Source organism: Electrophorus electricus, chromosome 23, assembly GCF_041902795.1.
Source record: "Electrophorus electricus isolate QZ-2024a chromosome 23, ASM4190279v1, whole genome shotgun sequence".
Lineage (NCBI taxonomy): Eukaryota > Metazoa > Chordata > Actinopteri > Gymnotiformes > Gymnotidae > Electrophorus > Electrophorus electricus.
Genome location: NC_137519.1, coordinates 1,355,733 through 1,373,881, shown reverse-complemented (window position 1 = coordinate 1,373,881; position 18,149 = coordinate 1,355,733). Strand labels below are relative to the sequence as shown.

Sequence of the window (18,149 nt, the reverse complement as noted above, 5' to 3'; positions counted from 1 at the left end):
GTAAAACTTACAGTTTTCAACTTACGGTAATGTATTGACATCAGTAATAACATAATGACCAACAAGGATATAAGACTTCAGCCTTTTATTTGGATTAAGCACGCATTCCATAATTGTAATAGAATTTATATCAGTGTTTCTTAGCACAGCCCAGTTTATTTAACCCAACATCCATTATCCCCCTACCAGGCTCTCATTGTCTTGGTTCAAATGTGCTGGGAGCAGAAATGGAGTTAAAATGTGGGCCATCTGGTGAGCCTCGAGACCTGGATTGAGAAAAACTAATCCACAGCATAACCGTATCATAAATATTTTCCCCTCAATTTCATGTTTAGTGTCTTAAAATTGCATGTCTGTTCTCGAAGACAATCAGTTTAAGATGATTCAAAGCTAATTTTCTCACCCAGTCATGATGTAGGAGGATTTCTACAAGTGTGAAGAGAGTAACCTTTCCTTAAATTTTATAAACCAGAGTGGCAGAACTGCCTCTTTGCTTCTGTATATTTATAAGGTGGTGTTAATATTTGAAAGCTCCGGGTATCTGACCTTTTCAAGCCACTATCATAGAAGGGACAAATTAATTCACCTGTGCTCCCTGAGGCTGTTCTACCATATAAAAATACAGCATTCCACTGGAAATTACAAGGATGTTTTTCAGTGAGAGTATAAAAAAGTCCTCAATCCTTACAAAGTGAGCAGGAGGCAGGGGAATCTCATCCACTGATCCAGAGCGAGAGTCAGCATGTCAGGAATGCTGAGGTGGGCGCTGTCTCTGGTCACCACTGCATGGTTTTGCTGCGCGTCAGTTTGTTCTTCAGCACATGGCGCATCTGCAGCATGCGTGAACGTTTGTCCATGGCCAGCAGATGGCGCTGAAACTCCAAACGTACCTCTCGAATGAGCTGCTCAAACGCGACCTCTACTGATGACAAACTCTCTGCTACAGAAAGCTCAAAAAAACTACACCTGTAGTGTCACAATAGAAACATATTAGAATAATCAACTAACATGTTGATAGTGGCATCCAGACCATAATCATTTAAACAGAAACATATAAACTATGCTCTCCACAATTCATACCTAAACAAAAATATTATACTTTTGTAGCATCCAAACAATGCTAAACATTTATAAAAATACAGACTTAAGCTTTCACACTTCATGTGCATGGCTCTCTTTTGTGATTCTGTGTTTGGTTTAGAGACAGTAAGGGTTCCAGACCTCAGGTCCTGGGCCAATGCCTGCCCCTCTTCTGTCCTGACAACACGACCATTCTCCATGTCACTTTTATTTGCCACAATGACTGTGGGGATTCCTTGGTGATAAAAAAACCCCAAAACACACACACAAAAAGTGAGCGAGAGGGAGAGAGAGGAGGTCTCTTATTGTACTCTGCACTACTGAGCAGACATCATAAACAGTGACAGCAGGATAGACTGTAGATTCATGTGATCATAAAAGACTCCAGTCTAATGATGCACTGCATACTTCTCCACATACATAAACACACACACACAGCCTTACTAGGGCTGAAAAATCACCCCATACCATGCTGGTAGCCTATGTATGGCTCACTGTGTTACATGGATATTTATCCCAATATTTACTGATGTTGTGGAGCTACATCTGAAGTTTTATGACGAGACCAAACTAACTCTGATGTGAGATGAGTTCTACCATGCAACCTCTTGAAGATGGTGGACAAACAAATAAACACACAGAAGCACAGATCACCGAGTCTGATCTGTTTTCAGTTTAATCAGCAGTCTTTCATTACATGACATCAAAGACATAGGTTTGGAGGGGCAGGGGGACATGTCCCCTCCAATGCTTGTTGTATGTATCATAAAAGACGAGATAGGTTGGGTGATGTGTGCCCCCCCCAACTTGCACTAGAACTAAATCTCATTTCAGTCTTACCAAGCGTTTGCTTGACGTGGTCGATGAGTCTCTTCAGGCGTGAAACAGCCTCAAAGCTGCTGTGGTCTGTCACCGAGTACACGATGAGAAAGCCATCACCCCACTTAATCGAGCTCTCCAAAGAGGATGCGGCAGGGCCCACACACTCCTGCACACACAAACCATTTAAAGTAACACACCCGCATACGCAAACCGTTAACAGCACACACACCCGCACACGCAAACCATTAACAGTACACAGACCCTCAGACGCAAACCATTAACAGCGCACACATCTACACACGTAAACCATTAACAGTCCTGTTTAGTAGAATGGTCTGTTTAGTGGTCAGTCTGAGAGGGTGAGTGAGATAAGGTGCAGTACGGCTACTGCATGCTTTCATGTCTGATACCAGCAGATGGGGCTGATCCAGACTAGGTTTTGCCAGATTTTGTTAAGAGTGCCATTACTTCCTTCTTCCTTATGTAAGCTCCCAGACAGGTGATTTAAATACTGTCTTTGTGGTTTAACATTGGTGCCTGTTTACTCTTTCCTGCCTCTCAGCTCAGAACCATTTAGAGCATGCAGGTGGAAGAAAAGCACACAAGGAAAGAGGTTATAGAGCAAAGACCTCAAAAAGAAATGAGCGCTTACACACAGTAAAGGTATAAGACTAACAAGAAATATATTCTTAATCAGCACAATAACAGTATATAAGGCTGAAGAACTGCTCAGAAAACATGACAGTTTTAAAAAAATGTGTTTATAACTTGTGTGCATACTAATTCTGAAACAATATATAATGACCCTCATATGCAAAACTTAACAAGGAAACACTGGGATGTGGATTCATACCTAATACTACAAAATTTCTGAGTGATATATATTCATCTTCTAAGCTATTATACTCTAATGTATTGAATTACTTAATATTAATGGTAATAACATATATGTAGTATAATGCATTAAAATCAAATGCTTTTATTTTATGTATTAATATCTTTTCCCACTTTGTTCCAGACTATAATCATAACCATAACCATATAATAGTGCACTGATATTACTGAAAATATTGTGGTGTTTCATAATTGTTTGAGTCAGTCTTTAAGTACAAGCACATAGTACCTTATTAACAGTGTCTAAAATCTCCAGGTCAATCGTTTCTTTGTCCACTGTTTTGCGGCACCTGTAGGTAACTTCTATGAGAGGAAACAAACGCAGATTGTCAGCCTTATACGGGCAGGATGTCTAAAAGGTAGTTAAATATGAATGTGTACATGTGTCACCCTTTTTATGGTCATACTCTCCAATGAAACGCTTGGTGATGAATCTAACACACAGAGCTGGATTTTAAACAAAAGCAATAAGTGAAAAAGCAGGAGGAACAGAGAGAAAAAGACAATGCTATATATTACTGTAGTTCTCAACATTTACTATTACCAGTAAATAGTTTAGGTTTTTAAACGCGTTTGTATAGTGTCTTAACTTTACCAGTCTTTCCACAGTTGTCTCGTCCAAGCAGCACAAGCTTTGCCCTCGTCAGTTTTCGCGACGGTCCGGGCTCGGTCATGTTTGCGGAGCCTAAATGGATCTGACACGTTTGCTCAGTTGTGCTAGAATGACATCTGAAGGCAGAATTATTAGAAAAGGCTCAGTACCCAAACTAAACTCAGTGCCAAAACCCGTAGTTAACCAAGAACGCAGTTTCAAGAAACAGTTTGTTAAAGATTTTTACTTACATTGCTTTGTAGCGTTTTTTAAAGTGTATTCTAGTGCGCTATAGACTACGGCAACACTGCATTAAAAGGCGTCTTTTTGATGCCCAGTGATGCAGCCACTGTACATTACAGAGCACTACTTTACATTACAGAGCATTATGGCACCATCTCCGTCCTAGACGCGCTGCTGTTACCGTCCACAGTAACCTCAGCCAGAGACGCAGACTCGCTATAGTCGGCCAGACGGGGCTTTGTTCCTCCCATTCCTTCCTCACATTTATCATCTCGTCCGAGTAGAGAGTCATTCCTGCCTTTTGTTGGAGTCTCATTAAAGAACCACCTGATTGATCGCCCCTGGCAGCCCTTTCCTCTTAGGTTCCCAACAACCATTCATTAACCTCAGCTAAAATTAAAACGTTCTGCTCAGCATTAATATATATGAATTTTCCAATATAGTACATTTAGGCAATCAATAGCTGGAAACAAACTCTTAAATTTAATACATTTTAAAACCTTTTTGACTGTTGAAAGCCCCTAAAATGGCTGTTCTTTTTCAAAGCTGCCCTGTAGTGTGGAAAACACAAGGCTTACCATATTAAAGCATGCCTGCGGCATTTTGGTATTATATGATTATTACAGGGCAGAAGTCCCAGGACTCACTTTAACCTGCAGACCTCCAATACAAAGTTAAGATCCCATTGCTTCAGAGCTTCAGCCAGGTAGCCACTGCATTTTTTTACTATTTTATTATGATTTTCAAGTGTGCGATGCGTAATGTGCTGAGTATGCAAACTGCTTTGGTTCAGACTATATAAAAAGTAAAATGTACTTGGTAAGAGGTGTGGTCAAGGACAATAACTGTTTGGAAGTAAACTTAAGGGCTGTAGCAGCTCAGTGGTGAAAATACTTGATCTATAATCAATAGGTTGCTGATTCAAACCCCCTCACTGTTGGGTGCCTGAGCAAGGCCCTTAACCTTCAATTGCTCAAATTGTACTCAGTCATAATTGCAAGTCACTTTGGATAAAAGCATCAGGTAAATGTTAGTCAAAAAACTTCGTTTCCTGAGTATGTATTCACCAACTCTAATGTAAGAGTCACTGCAATTTGGTGCAGTCTTGAAGATGACGCTCCCTCCTCTTAATCTACTTAGAGTCAACTTTTAGGATTATTCAGTTCCTTCTTAGTTAGACATTTTTTAAAAGATTGACATGCCATAGACATTCACAATCAGCACATACATGTACATGAAACTGGACACCTCTTTCTAAAACTATAAAAATGATAAAACCCAATAGAAATTATAACCCAATAAGAATGTAAACACGTTCCTGTTTTTAAAATTGTGTGTGTGTGTGTGAAGATTCCAGGTAAGTAACTGTAGTAAGAGATGTAGAGATATTCAAAATTGTACTAAAGTACACGTTTCCAGAGAAACAGGATGTTTCGGACAGAGGTCCTTCATCAGCTGTGCAAGCAAAGGGCTTCTGAACAGGTTCCTCCTCCTATTAATTCAGAAGCCCTTTGCTTGCACGGCTGATGAAGGACCACTGTCTGAAACGTCCTGTTTCTCTGGAAACTTCACAATTTTGGAACTCTCACTCTCACACACATACATATACACACACATGTGTTTCCACTCACATCTTACTCCAAATATTTTAATCCAACATACAGAAAAAAAAAGGGTGCACTGTTCAGTCCTTTTTAAGACGACAAGCCTGCTCCGTGGGTCAGAACTACTGAATGCATTTAGCTCAGCTCTAGCTAAAGTGATTCTGAATGAGCTCTTGCTGAACCCGCAGAGCTTCCAGGTCCACTTTGTCTTCATGATCCGTACCCTCCTCCATCTGATCCTTGGCCTCAGTCCTCTCCAAGGTCCAGGCGTCCAGTCCGGACTGCAGAGAGATGTTGTGGAGTACGCAGCAGGCCTGAATTATCCGAGAGCATTTCTCTGGCGAGTACTGCAGGTAGCCCTTGGCTCCATCCAGACAACGGAAGCGTGTTTGGATGGCCCGGAACGTACGGTCCACAATCTCTTGTGTGGTTGCATGCGCCATGTTGTAGCGGTAGTCCGCTGGCATCTCTGGGTTCTGAACTGGAGTCATCAGCCACTTTCTCAAAGGGTAGCGATTATCTCCTGCAAGACAGCGTTTAGGCATGAAAAAAGAAAAACTCTCACTCAGACAACAGAGTGAAAACCATTTCACAAGCAAACATTAAATCAGCGGAACATAAGGAGTCACCACACTGACAGTTTAACGATGCAATTAGGGAGAAATACCACATTCCTCTGGAATGCAGTGACAACACCTTAGCAACAAGATCTCACCTAACAGCCACCCTTCGTGGTTCACCTGCTCCTCAAATAATTTGCTCACGCTGGACTGGTTAAACACGGCTCGATCCGTTAGGCTCCCAGGCCAGTGTGTCTCAGCATTCAACAGCAGCCCTCGAGCATCACACACCAGCTGGCAGTTAATCGAGTGAAACCCCTTCCTGTTGACATATGATGAATCTTCGGCATTGGGCGCTTTAATGGCTATATGTGCACAGTCCACCACCCCTATAACATCAGGAATCCCGGCTACTCTGTAGAACTCTTCCTTTGACTGCTGCTTGGCGGCCTCGTCCCTGTCAAAGCTGATGAATTCGCGCGCCTTCTCGATCAGCACCTTGGTGACATTTGAAACACAGCGGCTCATGGAGGCCTGGCTAATGCCGATGGCATCACCCATCTTGCTCTGGAAGGAACCTGACGTGTAGAATCCAAGTGCTGCGAGGATCTGAACATCTGGACTGATGGCCCGTGATCTCTGAGTGCGTCTTAACAAGTTGTCCTTCAGCAGGTCCACCAAGTAGTAGATGAACTCACGTGGGAAACCAAATGTGGTCAGCAGAAACTCGTCTGACACTGTTTCAATATCAAACCGGTCCAGAGTTTTGTGGCCCCGCCCATGGAGCAGCAGGTCACAGTCCAGGACTGCAATAGGGATCGCCATTTTGAATCACATCTGAGGCACCCAGGAAGGCACTGGATCAGACCTATGAGCAAAATGCATGAATGTACATTACAAATATCCTCTGTGCACACCTAGGGATGTTTTTCATTTTCACAGCAAGCTCAGTGAGAGATTAGAGTAGTTTGGTGTAAACTGTGCTACCTGTGCCTATAGGATTTAAGCTTGTTTAAAGTTATCCATCCAGACCTGGTGTTGCATCATGGTGAAAGCAGTGGAAAATGCTTTATTAGATAATGGACAACAACCAGAACTAATTAGATCCAACTGTTTAACAAATGTAAAATAAAATGCCACAAAATTGCTTGTAACACTACATAGCAAAAGCTGTAATACACTGGAAATGTATCACTATCGATATGTACAAGTATTATACTAGAAATTTGTGCAGACTTGAACTGAAAGTTGTGTGTTTGAGAGGGGAGTTTGGAAATGAAAAACTGTGGTATAAGTCATGCTTGGCTATGAACGTCTCCCTGTAGCATAGTTAATCATTTAGGTATTTGGAACATGGTCATTTTAAATTGGCATACTAAAAATGGAGTAAAATAAGAGTGTCGAGAGTCTCAATAGTTTAGTATCCATATATAAAAAACAGAATTGGCCTTCTTTAGTTATAACATCAATACAACATATTTGTGGACATGTGGACATGACTTTGAGGAAGATAGCAAGCTACATATTCTTTTTAATCACTTTCCATCTTGGTAGGAAAAAACAATTCTTGGTTTTACAAGGTCACAATGAGACAACAGTCGCATACGTGTTGGTACTACGGCAGGTAGCCATGTCCAGCGCCACCATACCTGCCATTCAGTGTTCATGGTGTTCACTTCATTCCCTTGGCTAGTAGCAATTCTCAGTAAACCTCGACACAAAGAACTGTTTTCTTCAAATAAGATCAAATTAGTCACGTAGCAAAAGGTAGATAGCTAAGGTTAGCTAGAACAGCTAGTTAGATTAGCTAGGTTGGAATAAATAGTAGCCAGCTAGACAATTTAGTAACATAATTGTAGTTAGTGTAGTTTAACACGTTACTGATTACACTGTCTGAGTGAACGCATAAATAAATAAGTGGACTTTATTATTAGCAAACAAACAAAACACACAGGACAACCATCTTAGCTAGTTTAGAAATTATAGTAGCATTACCAGAGTTGGTAGCTGCTCCTTTTGTACCGAAACCCCGCAAACACTTTTCAGCCGCTGGGGCACGTTTGACTAAACCAGCTGAGTGAACTCACTGACCTCCAATCAATTTTTTTCTATATTACAGATATTTCATTAGTCTGAACTATGGATCTAATTTATGCGCCTTCACCATATTAGCTATAATATCTCCAAAATTTGACGAATGTGCCGTTTTCAATCGTCCACGTTAGTAACACGTCATTTCTCTGGCCAAGCTTGCTGAGCAAAATAAACAAAAATGGTGATCTTACCAGTCTGACTCGAGTCAGATGTTTATATAAACGGTCCATAAGGCTGTATTTTAATATCTTCCACTATCAAAACCCCCCGGTTCTCTGTTTAATACCCGAAGTGTTAAGGGTGAATGTGGACGCTGATGAGCTGTAAGTATGTAGTTGCGAGCGTTCATACTGTGGTGCCTTTTGTTGACTTGCTATCTAGTTAGCTAACTCTTTTTGGCATACCGAAGAGAAAACATAGTGAGCGCATACAAATCAAATAGTCATTAACTATAAAGCTTACATTTGTTAAAACCACATGTCTTAACCTAAGTTGCTACTTTTAGCCTAGTATCTGTGGGTGAAAATAGCTAGCCAGTTAGCTATCGTTGGATGGCGAGGGTTAGCATGTGTAAATACCATTCTCATTGCTTGAACGGAAAGATATGGGAAAGTTGTTTTCAGGTAACAGGTTGTTTTGTCACCTTTAGCCAACTATGACTGCATTCAAAATATGTGACGTGTACTATTAATTGATAACACTTTGTTGCTCTTGCTGAAGAAGAATGTGTTTCTGTTCTTCCTCAGCTTCATGTCGCAATGGATAGCGATCTGAGCCCACAGGACAGAAAAGATTTGGATAAATTCATAAAGTTTTTTGCCTTAAAGGTATTGCTTTACACCGTACTGCATTTAAGCTGCTGCTATGATATTCAGAATCTACATTTCTATCGTTAAATGCTATGACAGTACATACGTATGTGTGTTAATAGACAGTACAAGTCATAGTCCAGGCACGGCTGGGTGAGAAGATCTGCACTCGTTCATCTTCCTCCCCCACTGGCTCCGACTGGGTAAAATGAATTTCATGTCCTTGTGAAGAGACCCTTTCTATGATTATTTTGGATTTAAGTTTCTTGATAATGGTCTGGTTTTCTGTTTGTTTGTTTGTTTGTTTGTTTTTGGTGGTTGTTTTTGTTGTTTTTACTCATTCAGTTTACCTTGGCGATTAAAGACATTCCAGAGGTAACACATGAAGCTAAGAAAGCGCTGGCGGGGCAGCTGCCCAGTATTGGCCGCTCTATGTGTGTGGAAATCTCCCTAAAAACCTCAGAGGTAATGCACTTAGTTCAAGTATTGGCTGCTCTATGTGTGTGGATATCTCCCTAAAATCCTCAGAGGTAGTTGCTCTAAGGTCCGTATTTCTGCTTGTATCATTATTACTTCTGGCCATAATCACGTTTTACACATCTCACCAGTACTTTGCCTTAGAAATCCCACATTGTTGCTCTGGGTAGTTCCTGTCCTGTGGTTCTGAACTCTAGTCTGAGTTCCCTTCTTTTGGCAGTCAACATTTTTGCTTTACTTCTGTATGCAGCCCTCAAGTCATCAGGCTGCCCTTTGGTTACATTAATCACTACTCATTAATACAGTAATCATTACTCGCAGGCTCTGTATGCAACAAACCAGCCGTAGAAGCATTTAAATATAAACCATTTCCTAATGTAATGTAAATTTCCACTATCCAGGGGGATTCAATGGAGCTGGAAACATGGTGCCTGGAGATGACTGAGAAGTGAGTTGGTTATTTTTTACACACATGGGTATTAGCCACTTCATCTTGCCTCATATTCCTGACTGTGCAATGCATTACTTCATTTTAGATGTGAGAAGGACATCAAAGTGTCTTACACGGTTTATACGCGGCTGTCTCTGCTGCTCAAATCCTTACTGGCCATTGCAAGAGTCACACCAGCCTACAAACTCTCCCGCAAACAAGGCCATGATTATGTCATCCTGTACCGGTACTGCCGCTCTTGCAGCCTTCCCTGCACCTTATACCACAGAGCTACTTGGGTCATTTACCATGAGTAGACAGAAATCTGCAGTGTGACTTGGTTATTAATTAAGCCAATTTGTTGCCAGGATATATTTTGGGGATGTGCAGCTAACAGGACTTGGAGAAGGTAAGGCTTTCAGAGCGTTGTGCAATGTATTTTTTTTATTGTACTTATGCCATCTAGACCAGCTATACAAATCCTCAGTCTTTTTTTTTTCTCTCTCTCTCTCTCTCTCTCTCTCTCTCTCTCTCTCGCTCTCTCTGTCTCTTTCTTCTGTTTCTCTTCATCACCCTCTCTGTGCCCCCTGTGTGTAGGCTTCCAGACAGTACGTGTGGGAATTGTAGGTACTCCCATAGGAACGCTCACACTCTCCTGTGCATACCGCACCAATCTGGCTCTGATGTCCTCCAGGTACCCACTGCCTCTGTTGAACTTTATTTATTTGAAGATATTGTTGGGTCAGTTTATCTGATGATGGTGTTGGGCTTTTGTCTGACAGGCAGTTTGAGAGGACTGGCCCCATCATGGCCATTATCATTGACCACTTTGTGGAGCGTCCACTCAGCAACACAGCCGTCATGCACCCCTGTAACTACAGGTAGGTTTTACATTACCCGATATTACATTGTTGTACCACTGAATTGGGTGTTTTGTACATTATGGAAAAGTGCTCATTGTCTGTCTCATCCAGAACTCCAGGTGAGGAAGAGGGAGGAGCTTATAATGGAGTGGAGGACTCTCAGGAAGTCTGCACCACCTCCTTTTCCACTTCTCCACCTTCCCAGGTAGACACCCAGCCTGCTGCTCTCATGCATGGGCAAACACCCACGCAGTGCACCCAAAGATAAGGGCAGAAGCTTTCACCCAGGCAATTGTAGGGTTAGCTTTGCTGCCCACTTTTCCATCCATACAAACACTGCTCCATCCTGCTCCATTCACACCAACATCTCCTTATTGCCCTAGTGGGCCCTAGTCATTGCTCTGTGCCTTCCATGTGTAGTAGTTCATTCACTTTGGTTAGTGGTTGACACTGCGTTCATTCACTTTGGTTAGTGGTTGACACTGCGTTCATTCACTTTGGTTAGTGGTTGACACTGCGTTCATTCACTTTGGTTAGTGGTTGACACTGCGTTCATTCACTTTGGTTAGTGGTTGACACTGCGTTCATTCACTTTGGTTAGTGGTTATCATGTCATTCCCTTTGCATATTGGCTACAAACCTTCCCCTCTAATTTTCTGAAAATGTGCTTAAGTGTGTTTTCCTCCATTTCATTTCTGCCCCTCTATTCAGTCTGGTGACTTGGCAGCTACATCTGTTTCTCCATTGGCTATGTGCTTTTTGCATAGCTAATGTCTTAGAGTGTCAATTTGTAAAAAATAAAAAAGTATTGCTTCAAAAAAAGTTTATGGAAAACCCTACATGTCTTTACTTGAGACCCCCGGCATGTTGTCAAGCTACCAGACTGACTTTCCATTCATCATGTTCCTGTGTTTTCATTTCTATTGTTGCTTCCTGTTCTTTCTCCTCTTTCTATCTGTTTGTGTTGGTGGTGTTTGTGTTGGTGGGGGGTGTCTGTGTGTGTATGTAGAGTGTGTGCAGTGTTAGTCAGGCATATGGTAAGACTCCTAAGCCTGCTCTGATGGCCACTCTGAAAGTCCCCATGATGGGGCTGGGCTTCTCACAGCACGTGAGTCCTGAGAGTGTGTGTGTTTGTGTGTGCGCATGTGAACAGGTTGGCAAAATCCTGAGTGTTGTGTTTGTTTCTGTGTGTGTTCATGGGAGCAGACTGGCAGAGAGAGCTTGTGTGTGTGTGTGTGTGTGTGTGTGTGTGTGTGTGTGTGTGTGTGTGTGTGTGTGTGTGTGTGTGTGTGTGTGTGTGTGTGTGTGTGTGTGTGTGTGTTTTCATGTGAGCAGGTTGAATGTCCTGGAAGTGAGTGGCACAGTCTTGTATTCCATCCTGACAGCATGTGTTCTTCCTTTAGAAGGTCTTTCCCACATGGAGTGCCTTTCCTAACCTTAATCCTTCAAATTCTTAATCAAAAATCATACCAAATGAATGGCTGCTCTTTACAACTGCATAACCTTGAAGCCTTCAAATACCAAAGGCACTTAAAAGTTCTTATTTATTTAAATATAAAAGTATGTGGTGTAGAGTACTATGAAAAATGCCTAATGTTAAGGGTATTATCTTGGAGGCATAGCTAATAGGCACTTCTTAAACAGCTTGGACTTGGACTCTTGACGTGACTTGCGCTGAGTATAAGACAGACAAACATCATTCTGACCGTGACCAAGGTCTTAAAGTAGGTCTGCCAAGTTGCCACTGTTGGGCCCCTGAGCAAGGCCCTTAACCCTCAGTTGGTCAAGTTGTACTCAGTCATAATTGTAAGTTGCTTTGCATAAAAGCTAAATGCCATAAATATAAATCACAACTGGATGTCCGTGATGTTGCAGTTTAGTCTTGCAGAGGCTGTGACCACCTTTCCCATTAACACTAGGGATGTGTGCTGCATTTATAGTAAAGCAATTAGAATTGCCTGGAGTCACAGTTAATAAAAAATATTCATTTAATAGAACTCAAGTAGTGATATGGTGAAAAAAAAACTTTTGTGAAATGAGTAAAATGATCAATTCCAATATTTACTGTCAGGTTACTTTGAATCAAAGTGTACAGTTGCATCTTAACTTTTCAGGCTATTGAGAAGTTCTAGAAGTTTTAGGTTTGATGAGGTTGCTCTTCTCCTTTTGTCAGAGTCTTGTGCTAATGTCTGCTTTGCTGAAACAGCAGAGGTGCAGGCAGCAGGTGCTGTTGCTCCAGAACGCAGTGTAACTCGATATGATTTCGGATAAAGGATATTCCTTTCATCCTTAAATTGGAACGAGTAAAAAGAAATACTGATTTAAAACTGTTCTGAATTTGGCTTAAATGTATGTAACCGAGTAAATATTACACTGCTATGACAGTGAATATTACACTGATATGACAGTGCTTAACTTCATTAATTTTACATAACAAGTAGATCTAATATTACTAAATAGTAGGTCTCCAAATTTATTAAACTAGGCTATATTGTTCTTTTTAGTATTAATATATGACATAACTAAATTAAGATGTGCCTTATTCAAGGCAAGCAACCTGGGTCCCGTTGCACTGTCCAATGTTATGTTGCTATTTTTCATATGATACCTTTGTTATTTTGTTGATTTTGTTTGCAAGGAGAAATTAGGTAAGAGACATTAAGGTAACTTGTGTTACACATTGCACTCAAAAATCTCAAATAATCGACAGTCAAAGTGTTTGGTGCTGTTATAATGCAGAGCCCCCCTGTGGCCACTGGAGGCACTGCACAGGAATAACATCACAGGCTGGGTTAAACAAACCGTGGGCAATATGCTGATCTGAATAAATGGGACTTTAGAAGTAATATGTAAGGAAGGCAAATTCAAATAAATTGTGGGTTAGAAGAGGATGAAAAATAACATTTATTCTGTAACAATTAGAAATTAATGTTTTCATTTTGATTTTCATTCTTAGTATTGTTTCCATTCCTCGAACTGGTTTGCAGCCCTGAAACGTAATTAATTACTACCCACCTCTGATCTGTGGGCTCATAGATGTTAAGAGAACCTGTATCATATCCTCTTCTCCTGCTTGCTGTGAAACTTGAATTTCCTCTCCTCCTCTTACACTCGTCCTCTCTGTCCTGCACTCCTCTCAAGTGGATCTCATCTTCCAGCTCCCCTGTACTAATGTGTTCCTCTGGTGAAGCTTGTTTGAAAGATCCAGAATTACCACTGCTACTCTTGCAGCACGCTATTTAAAACATATTTTTTGTGCAGTTTTTGTTTTTATTTTGCTTTTTTGTTTATATTTCATTTCAAATGATATATTGCACAGTAAAAGGCCAGTAGAGCTTTTATATAAAAATAAATAACAATTAAATGTACAAATTGTTAATAATCCAGTGTAAATAAATTTATATAAGTAATGATATTCTCTCTGTGTGTGTCTTTTCCATAGCTTTGTACTTCTCGTCTGTCATATCAGACTCCCGCATTGGGTGCAGTAGATGTGTGTCACCCTGCAGCTGCACATCCCCACCAGGTCAGACACACACAGACACAGACACAGACAGACAGACACAGAGAGAGAGAGAGAGATGTTGCACAGGCATATACACACACGCACCCAGGTGTTGTACAGGTTTGCGCACACACACACATCGCTGCAGGAAATGCATTTACATGATTGCAAAGAGGACCTCACAAATAGAGGTACTATACATGGGTGCAACAGATCTGCATTGCACTATACATGTGTAACATAGATCTACATTGCACTATAGATGTGTGTAATAAATCTGCATTGCTATTTGGAGCAGGAAATATTTTGCAGCTCTGAAACTGTATATAAATTTGAAGTTAAACTCTTTCCTCTTAGAATTAAGAGACACTCAGAGGCATCTGAGGTGTTGATAGCACTTCTAGTTGCATGGCAGGTTTTTGAGCAGGTTAATTGCATAATACATATTATTGCTATTTAAGTGTTTTTTGTTTTTTTTTTGGATTAATGTGATATTTGGATGGTCTCTCATCAGATATGTGTGCCTGGGAAAGAGGGCGGAATCCCCCATGTGCTGCTTCAGCCCAGTCACGCGACTCAGGCAGACCAGGGGCGGGTCCCTTCCTGCCCGTCTGCAGACGTACCCCATCAGGCACAACCCTCCAGCTGCAGCAGGTGAGAGGATGGCCACAACTAGGGCTTACTCTGACGCTGCCAAATGTGCTAGATGTTTTAGTGGGCATCTCTGCTGTGTTTGTGCGTGCGTGTGTGTGTGTGTGTGTGTGTGTGTGTGTGTGTGTGTGTGGGGGTAATTAGTGGTGATGCAGATGTGCTGTCAAGGAGCAGTGAAGCGAAGAGCGCCTCTCCTTCAGATGCTCTTGAGCCGACCTTCACCAGGAAAGTGGGGGCCTTTGTCAACAAACCTACCACACAGGTGAGAACAACCACAAACTCAGTACAAGTGCCTCTGTGGAAGGGACTGTAATTTCATTGCAGTGTGTACTTATTTAGGTGACTACAGCCTGCCTGGATCTGCCTTTTGCCTCCTTCGCCCCCAGAGTATATGACATGGAGGCGACCGACCCCATGGTACTTGGCTGACGCACACATGTATATACATACACATATATATATATATATATATACACACACACCCACAGGCACTGTACTGGTCTGCTGTGGGCCTTTTTGAATGTGTTATTGGGGTCTGTACTAGTCTGTCATGGGCCTTTTTGAATGTCTTATTGGCGTCTGTACTGGTGTGTTGTGGGCCTTTTTGAATGTATTGGGTAACGTGTGTGCAGGTGCACCCCCCAGCCTCGCCCATCCCCTCCTCCCCAATGCAAGGCAGTCTACATTCTCAGAGCTCAAGCCAGAGTGGGGGCCAAGCACAAGATGATTTCGTCATGGTTGACTTCGTATGTACCGCCACCACAGTTTAAAGAATTTTAGCTTGCCTTGGATATAAACAACACATGGATATGACCTGGATGAAACAATCCCTGAAATATTTTTGCAGTGTTTTAAACATATCCGTGTCTATCCCAAGTGTTGTTGTCCTTGCTTGTTATATTAAAATACCATGTGTCTTAATGTACATGCCTTTCAATATAGTTTTTTGAATTCCACAGTTGATATACATTGTATGAAGTGTATATATATACAGTATATGAGTAACTAGTAAGCTTTGAACAGATTAACAGATGTTAACTGAAGTTACCTGTTTGCATATAATGACTAAGACAACTCAGAAGCATAGATCCCACAGAACCCACAGGACTCATATAACCCACAGAACCCAGTCCAAACAAGGCAGTCCATAAGTTCAAATACATTACTGATGCTCTGGTTCTTTATCTTAAGTGCAGAGATGTGGCACTGTGAATATGAGAGATTATTTGTCTTTGAAGAAAGCCTCACACTGCTTCACATCTGACTGCAAAAACCTAGAGCTATTCAGTAAATTAGAATTCAAAATGTTATTACCATTGTTTAAATAAACATACATTGAATGTTAATTGGTGGGCAGTGTGTGTATTTATTTGAGCCATTTCGCAGCGGTAGGTTTAAACAGGCTTTGTGACCAAAGTTGCGTTTCTGCTGCAGAAGCCAGCATTCTCGAAGGATGATCTGTTGCCGATGGACCTGGGCACATTCTACAGGGAATTCCAGAACCCTCCACAGCTCACCAGCCTGTCCATCGATGTCAGTGCACAGTCTATGGCTGAAGACCTGGTGAGATACATGGACCTTACATTTATGCTTACTCACTAACTCTGACTGTTTAAGTTGTTGGAAACGACAGTGTGAAATGACAGAATTGCGTTTGTTCTGCAGGATTCTCTGCCAGAGAAACTGGCCATCTATGAGAAGAACATTGACGAGTTTGATGCTTTTGTGGACACCCTGCAGTAAATCACACTGCCCTCCAGAAACACTGGATTCTTCCCTTCCTTAGCTCGCCTGCCAAAACACCCCCTTTCTCCTACTTGGAAGCCACACTGAATTTTTTTAAGTTCTTTGCATACTTTTTCATATACATGTATTCTTGAGGACAGTTTATCATAGACATCCTATGAGCTCTCAACCAATGTTTCATCTGATTATAGTTTTTGTTTCCATAGTTGACAGTAGTTGTGTTACAGTACCAGCAGCAATCAAGTGGGAAGGTCACCACTATGTTCTTGTAAAAATCATGCAGTAATAACTTGATTTTAGTTTATTTAAACAATGTTTGATTAAGATGCACAGATCAGGAAAATAATTATGGAAAGCATTATTTTAGCATGTTAAATGGAAGATGTTTGACAGGAGAGTTGTTTGTACAGTCTCTGTGGCAGCATCCATGGCAGTCCCTCATCATTCTGATGAATGTGTATATTCCACACTTTGGTTTTATTTTGTCTACTAATTTGACTGGCTCCCAGAGCTCTATCCCAGGCATACATGCTTGGTTCAGGATGAGAGAGGCTTCTACTTCACAACATGTGTACCTTCACAAAGATGAAAAGACTGGCACAGTGGGAAAAGAAAAACTGAAAAATAGTTGACTCTATTCCTGAAAGAAGTCTATTCCTGTAAATTAAGAATTTGTGCTGATTTTGTAAATGCATGAAATGTTAATTTAATCACTTATATATAGTGGAAGTTTCAAGATATATTAACACAAAATCAGGTGTACACAAAATCATTTGCAGAGCATTACTGGCATATATGTAATATAGCACATCTGTTTGGAAGTATGCCGCAGTCAATCACTGCAGTTGTAACTGCTCATGAATGGCAACAGCAGAACAACTGACTACAAAGCAGAAAGTCCATTTACTTGTCTTGCAGGTAATCGTGAATGAATGCAGAGTTCATATCGGGCATGCACTTCTTAACCTATCAAACTGAGCCGTTGTTCTTCTTAACACGGTTTCAAGACACTCGCCCGCACTGCATGACTAGTGACTAGAATAGAAGCGCACGGACCAACACAAACAGCGCATATATCACCAAAGAAGTCCATGCATCTACCCTAGATTGCTGTTATGCCTTTACTGGCCACATTCATTACAGTTGAATGTTAATATCAAGAAATTGTATTTTAGAAGCAGGGGACAGTAATATCTGTTGTGACCAGAATGTTCCATACTTACTAGTGAACTGGGACAGTAGTCCGGGTGAGACTGCACTCTGCCGTTTGCTGGCCTTTTAGCAGTTGGAAATCCCTCTTCAGTGCTTCGAGCTGCACCCTCTCTCTCTTTATCTTACGCTGTGTTAATATGGCATGTACATGTTGTGCAATAAATTGACCTATTTCAAGTGTTTTCAAGCATCTTTGATGTGCATGTTCTAAATACATATATCAGTCATATATATATATATATATATCTAAGGCCAAAAAGCTAACCCACTTCCATATAAGGAAAGTGGAGAAACATGAACTTAATTTTGATGATGTTCATTAAATGTGTTGCTTAGATTTGTGGGATACTGTTTGACTAAGCTACTTTATCCTTTAATTATTTGGTGGATCTCTAGATTAGTGTATTATTGTCTAATTGTCTAGAGCAGTCTATTATACAGACACTGGACGATCATGTGCGAGACAGTCCAGCTGAAATGAATGACCTCTAAAACTGGCTACTGATACAGCATCCAGAACAAAGCGTAAGTAATTTTGTAAGATGCTCTAGACTGATCTTTTGTGCC

General features: G+C 41.2%; 3 protein-coding genes across 7 annotated transcripts; 1 reads left to right on the top strand and 2 right to left on the bottom strand.

Moving 5' to 3' along the window:
* Nucleotides 1-74: 74 nt before the first annotated feature.
* zgc:110699 (ras-related and estrogen-regulated growth inhibitor) lies at nt 75-5,111 on the bottom strand. Of its 2 annotated transcripts, none has more exons than XM_027023193.3 (7): nt 3,640-5,111; nt 3,392-3,525; nt 3,187-3,243; nt 3,026-3,099; nt 1,921-2,068; nt 1,222-1,315; nt 75-966 (listed from the first exon to the last, which is right to left on the bottom strand). In XM_027023193.3, exons 2-7 carry the CDS (start codon nt 3,468-3,470, stop codon nt 777-779), a joined length of 642 nt encoding a protein of 213 aa, XP_026878994.2. In that variant the 5' UTR covers nt 3,471-3,525; nt 3,640-5,111; the 3' UTR covers nt 75-776. The 2 variants fall into 2 exon arrangements, with proteins under 2 accessions (XP_026878994.2, XP_026878995.2); XM_027023194.3 differs by having other exon boundaries at nt 1,222-1,303.
* A 130-nt stretch (nt 5,112-5,241) lies between these two features.
* Nucleotides 5,242-8,167, bottom strand: harbi1 (harbinger transposase derived 1). 3 transcript variants are annotated; one of them, XM_027023204.3, is made up of 3 exons: nt 8,081-8,167; nt 5,951-6,663; nt 5,242-5,758 (listed from the first exon to the last, which is right to left on the bottom strand). In XM_027023204.3, the coding sequence occupies exons 2-3, from the start codon at nt 6,618-6,620 to the stop codon at nt 5,382-5,384; spliced, it is 1,047 nt and encodes a 348-aa protein (XP_026879005.2). In that variant the 5' UTR covers nt 6,621-6,663; nt 8,081-8,167; the 3' UTR covers nt 5,242-5,381. The 3 variants fall into 3 exon arrangements, with proteins under 3 accessions (XP_026879005.2, XP_026879004.2, XP_081562048.1); XM_027023203.3 differs by lacking the exon at nt 8,081-8,167 and adding an exon at nt 7,791-7,954; XM_081705922.1 differs by lacking the exon at nt 8,081-8,167 and adding an exon at nt 7,445-7,520.
* On the top strand, nt 8,073-17,764 carry atg13 (ATG13 autophagy related 13 homolog (S. cerevisiae)). 2 transcript variants are annotated; one of them, XM_027023201.3, is made up of 18 exons: nt 8,073-8,212; nt 8,636-8,716; nt 8,821-8,901; nt 9,044-9,163; nt 9,577-9,623; nt 9,712-9,852; nt 9,974-10,014; nt 10,203-10,299; nt 10,388-10,486; nt 10,580-10,673; nt 11,478-11,576; nt 13,911-13,994; nt 14,488-14,627; nt 14,769-14,886; nt 14,964-15,041; nt 15,257-15,370; nt 16,059-16,187; nt 16,290-17,764. In XM_027023201.3, exons 2-18 carry the CDS (start codon nt 8,648-8,650, stop codon nt 16,365-16,367), a joined length of 1,629 nt encoding a protein of 542 aa, XP_026879002.2. In that variant the 5' UTR covers nt 8,073-8,212; nt 8,636-8,647; the 3' UTR covers nt 16,368-17,764. The 2 variants fall into 2 exon arrangements, with proteins under 2 accessions (XP_026879002.2, XP_026879003.2); XM_027023202.3 differs by lacking the exon at nt 11,478-11,576.
* The last annotated feature ends 385 nt before the right edge of the window (nt 17,765-18,149 follow it).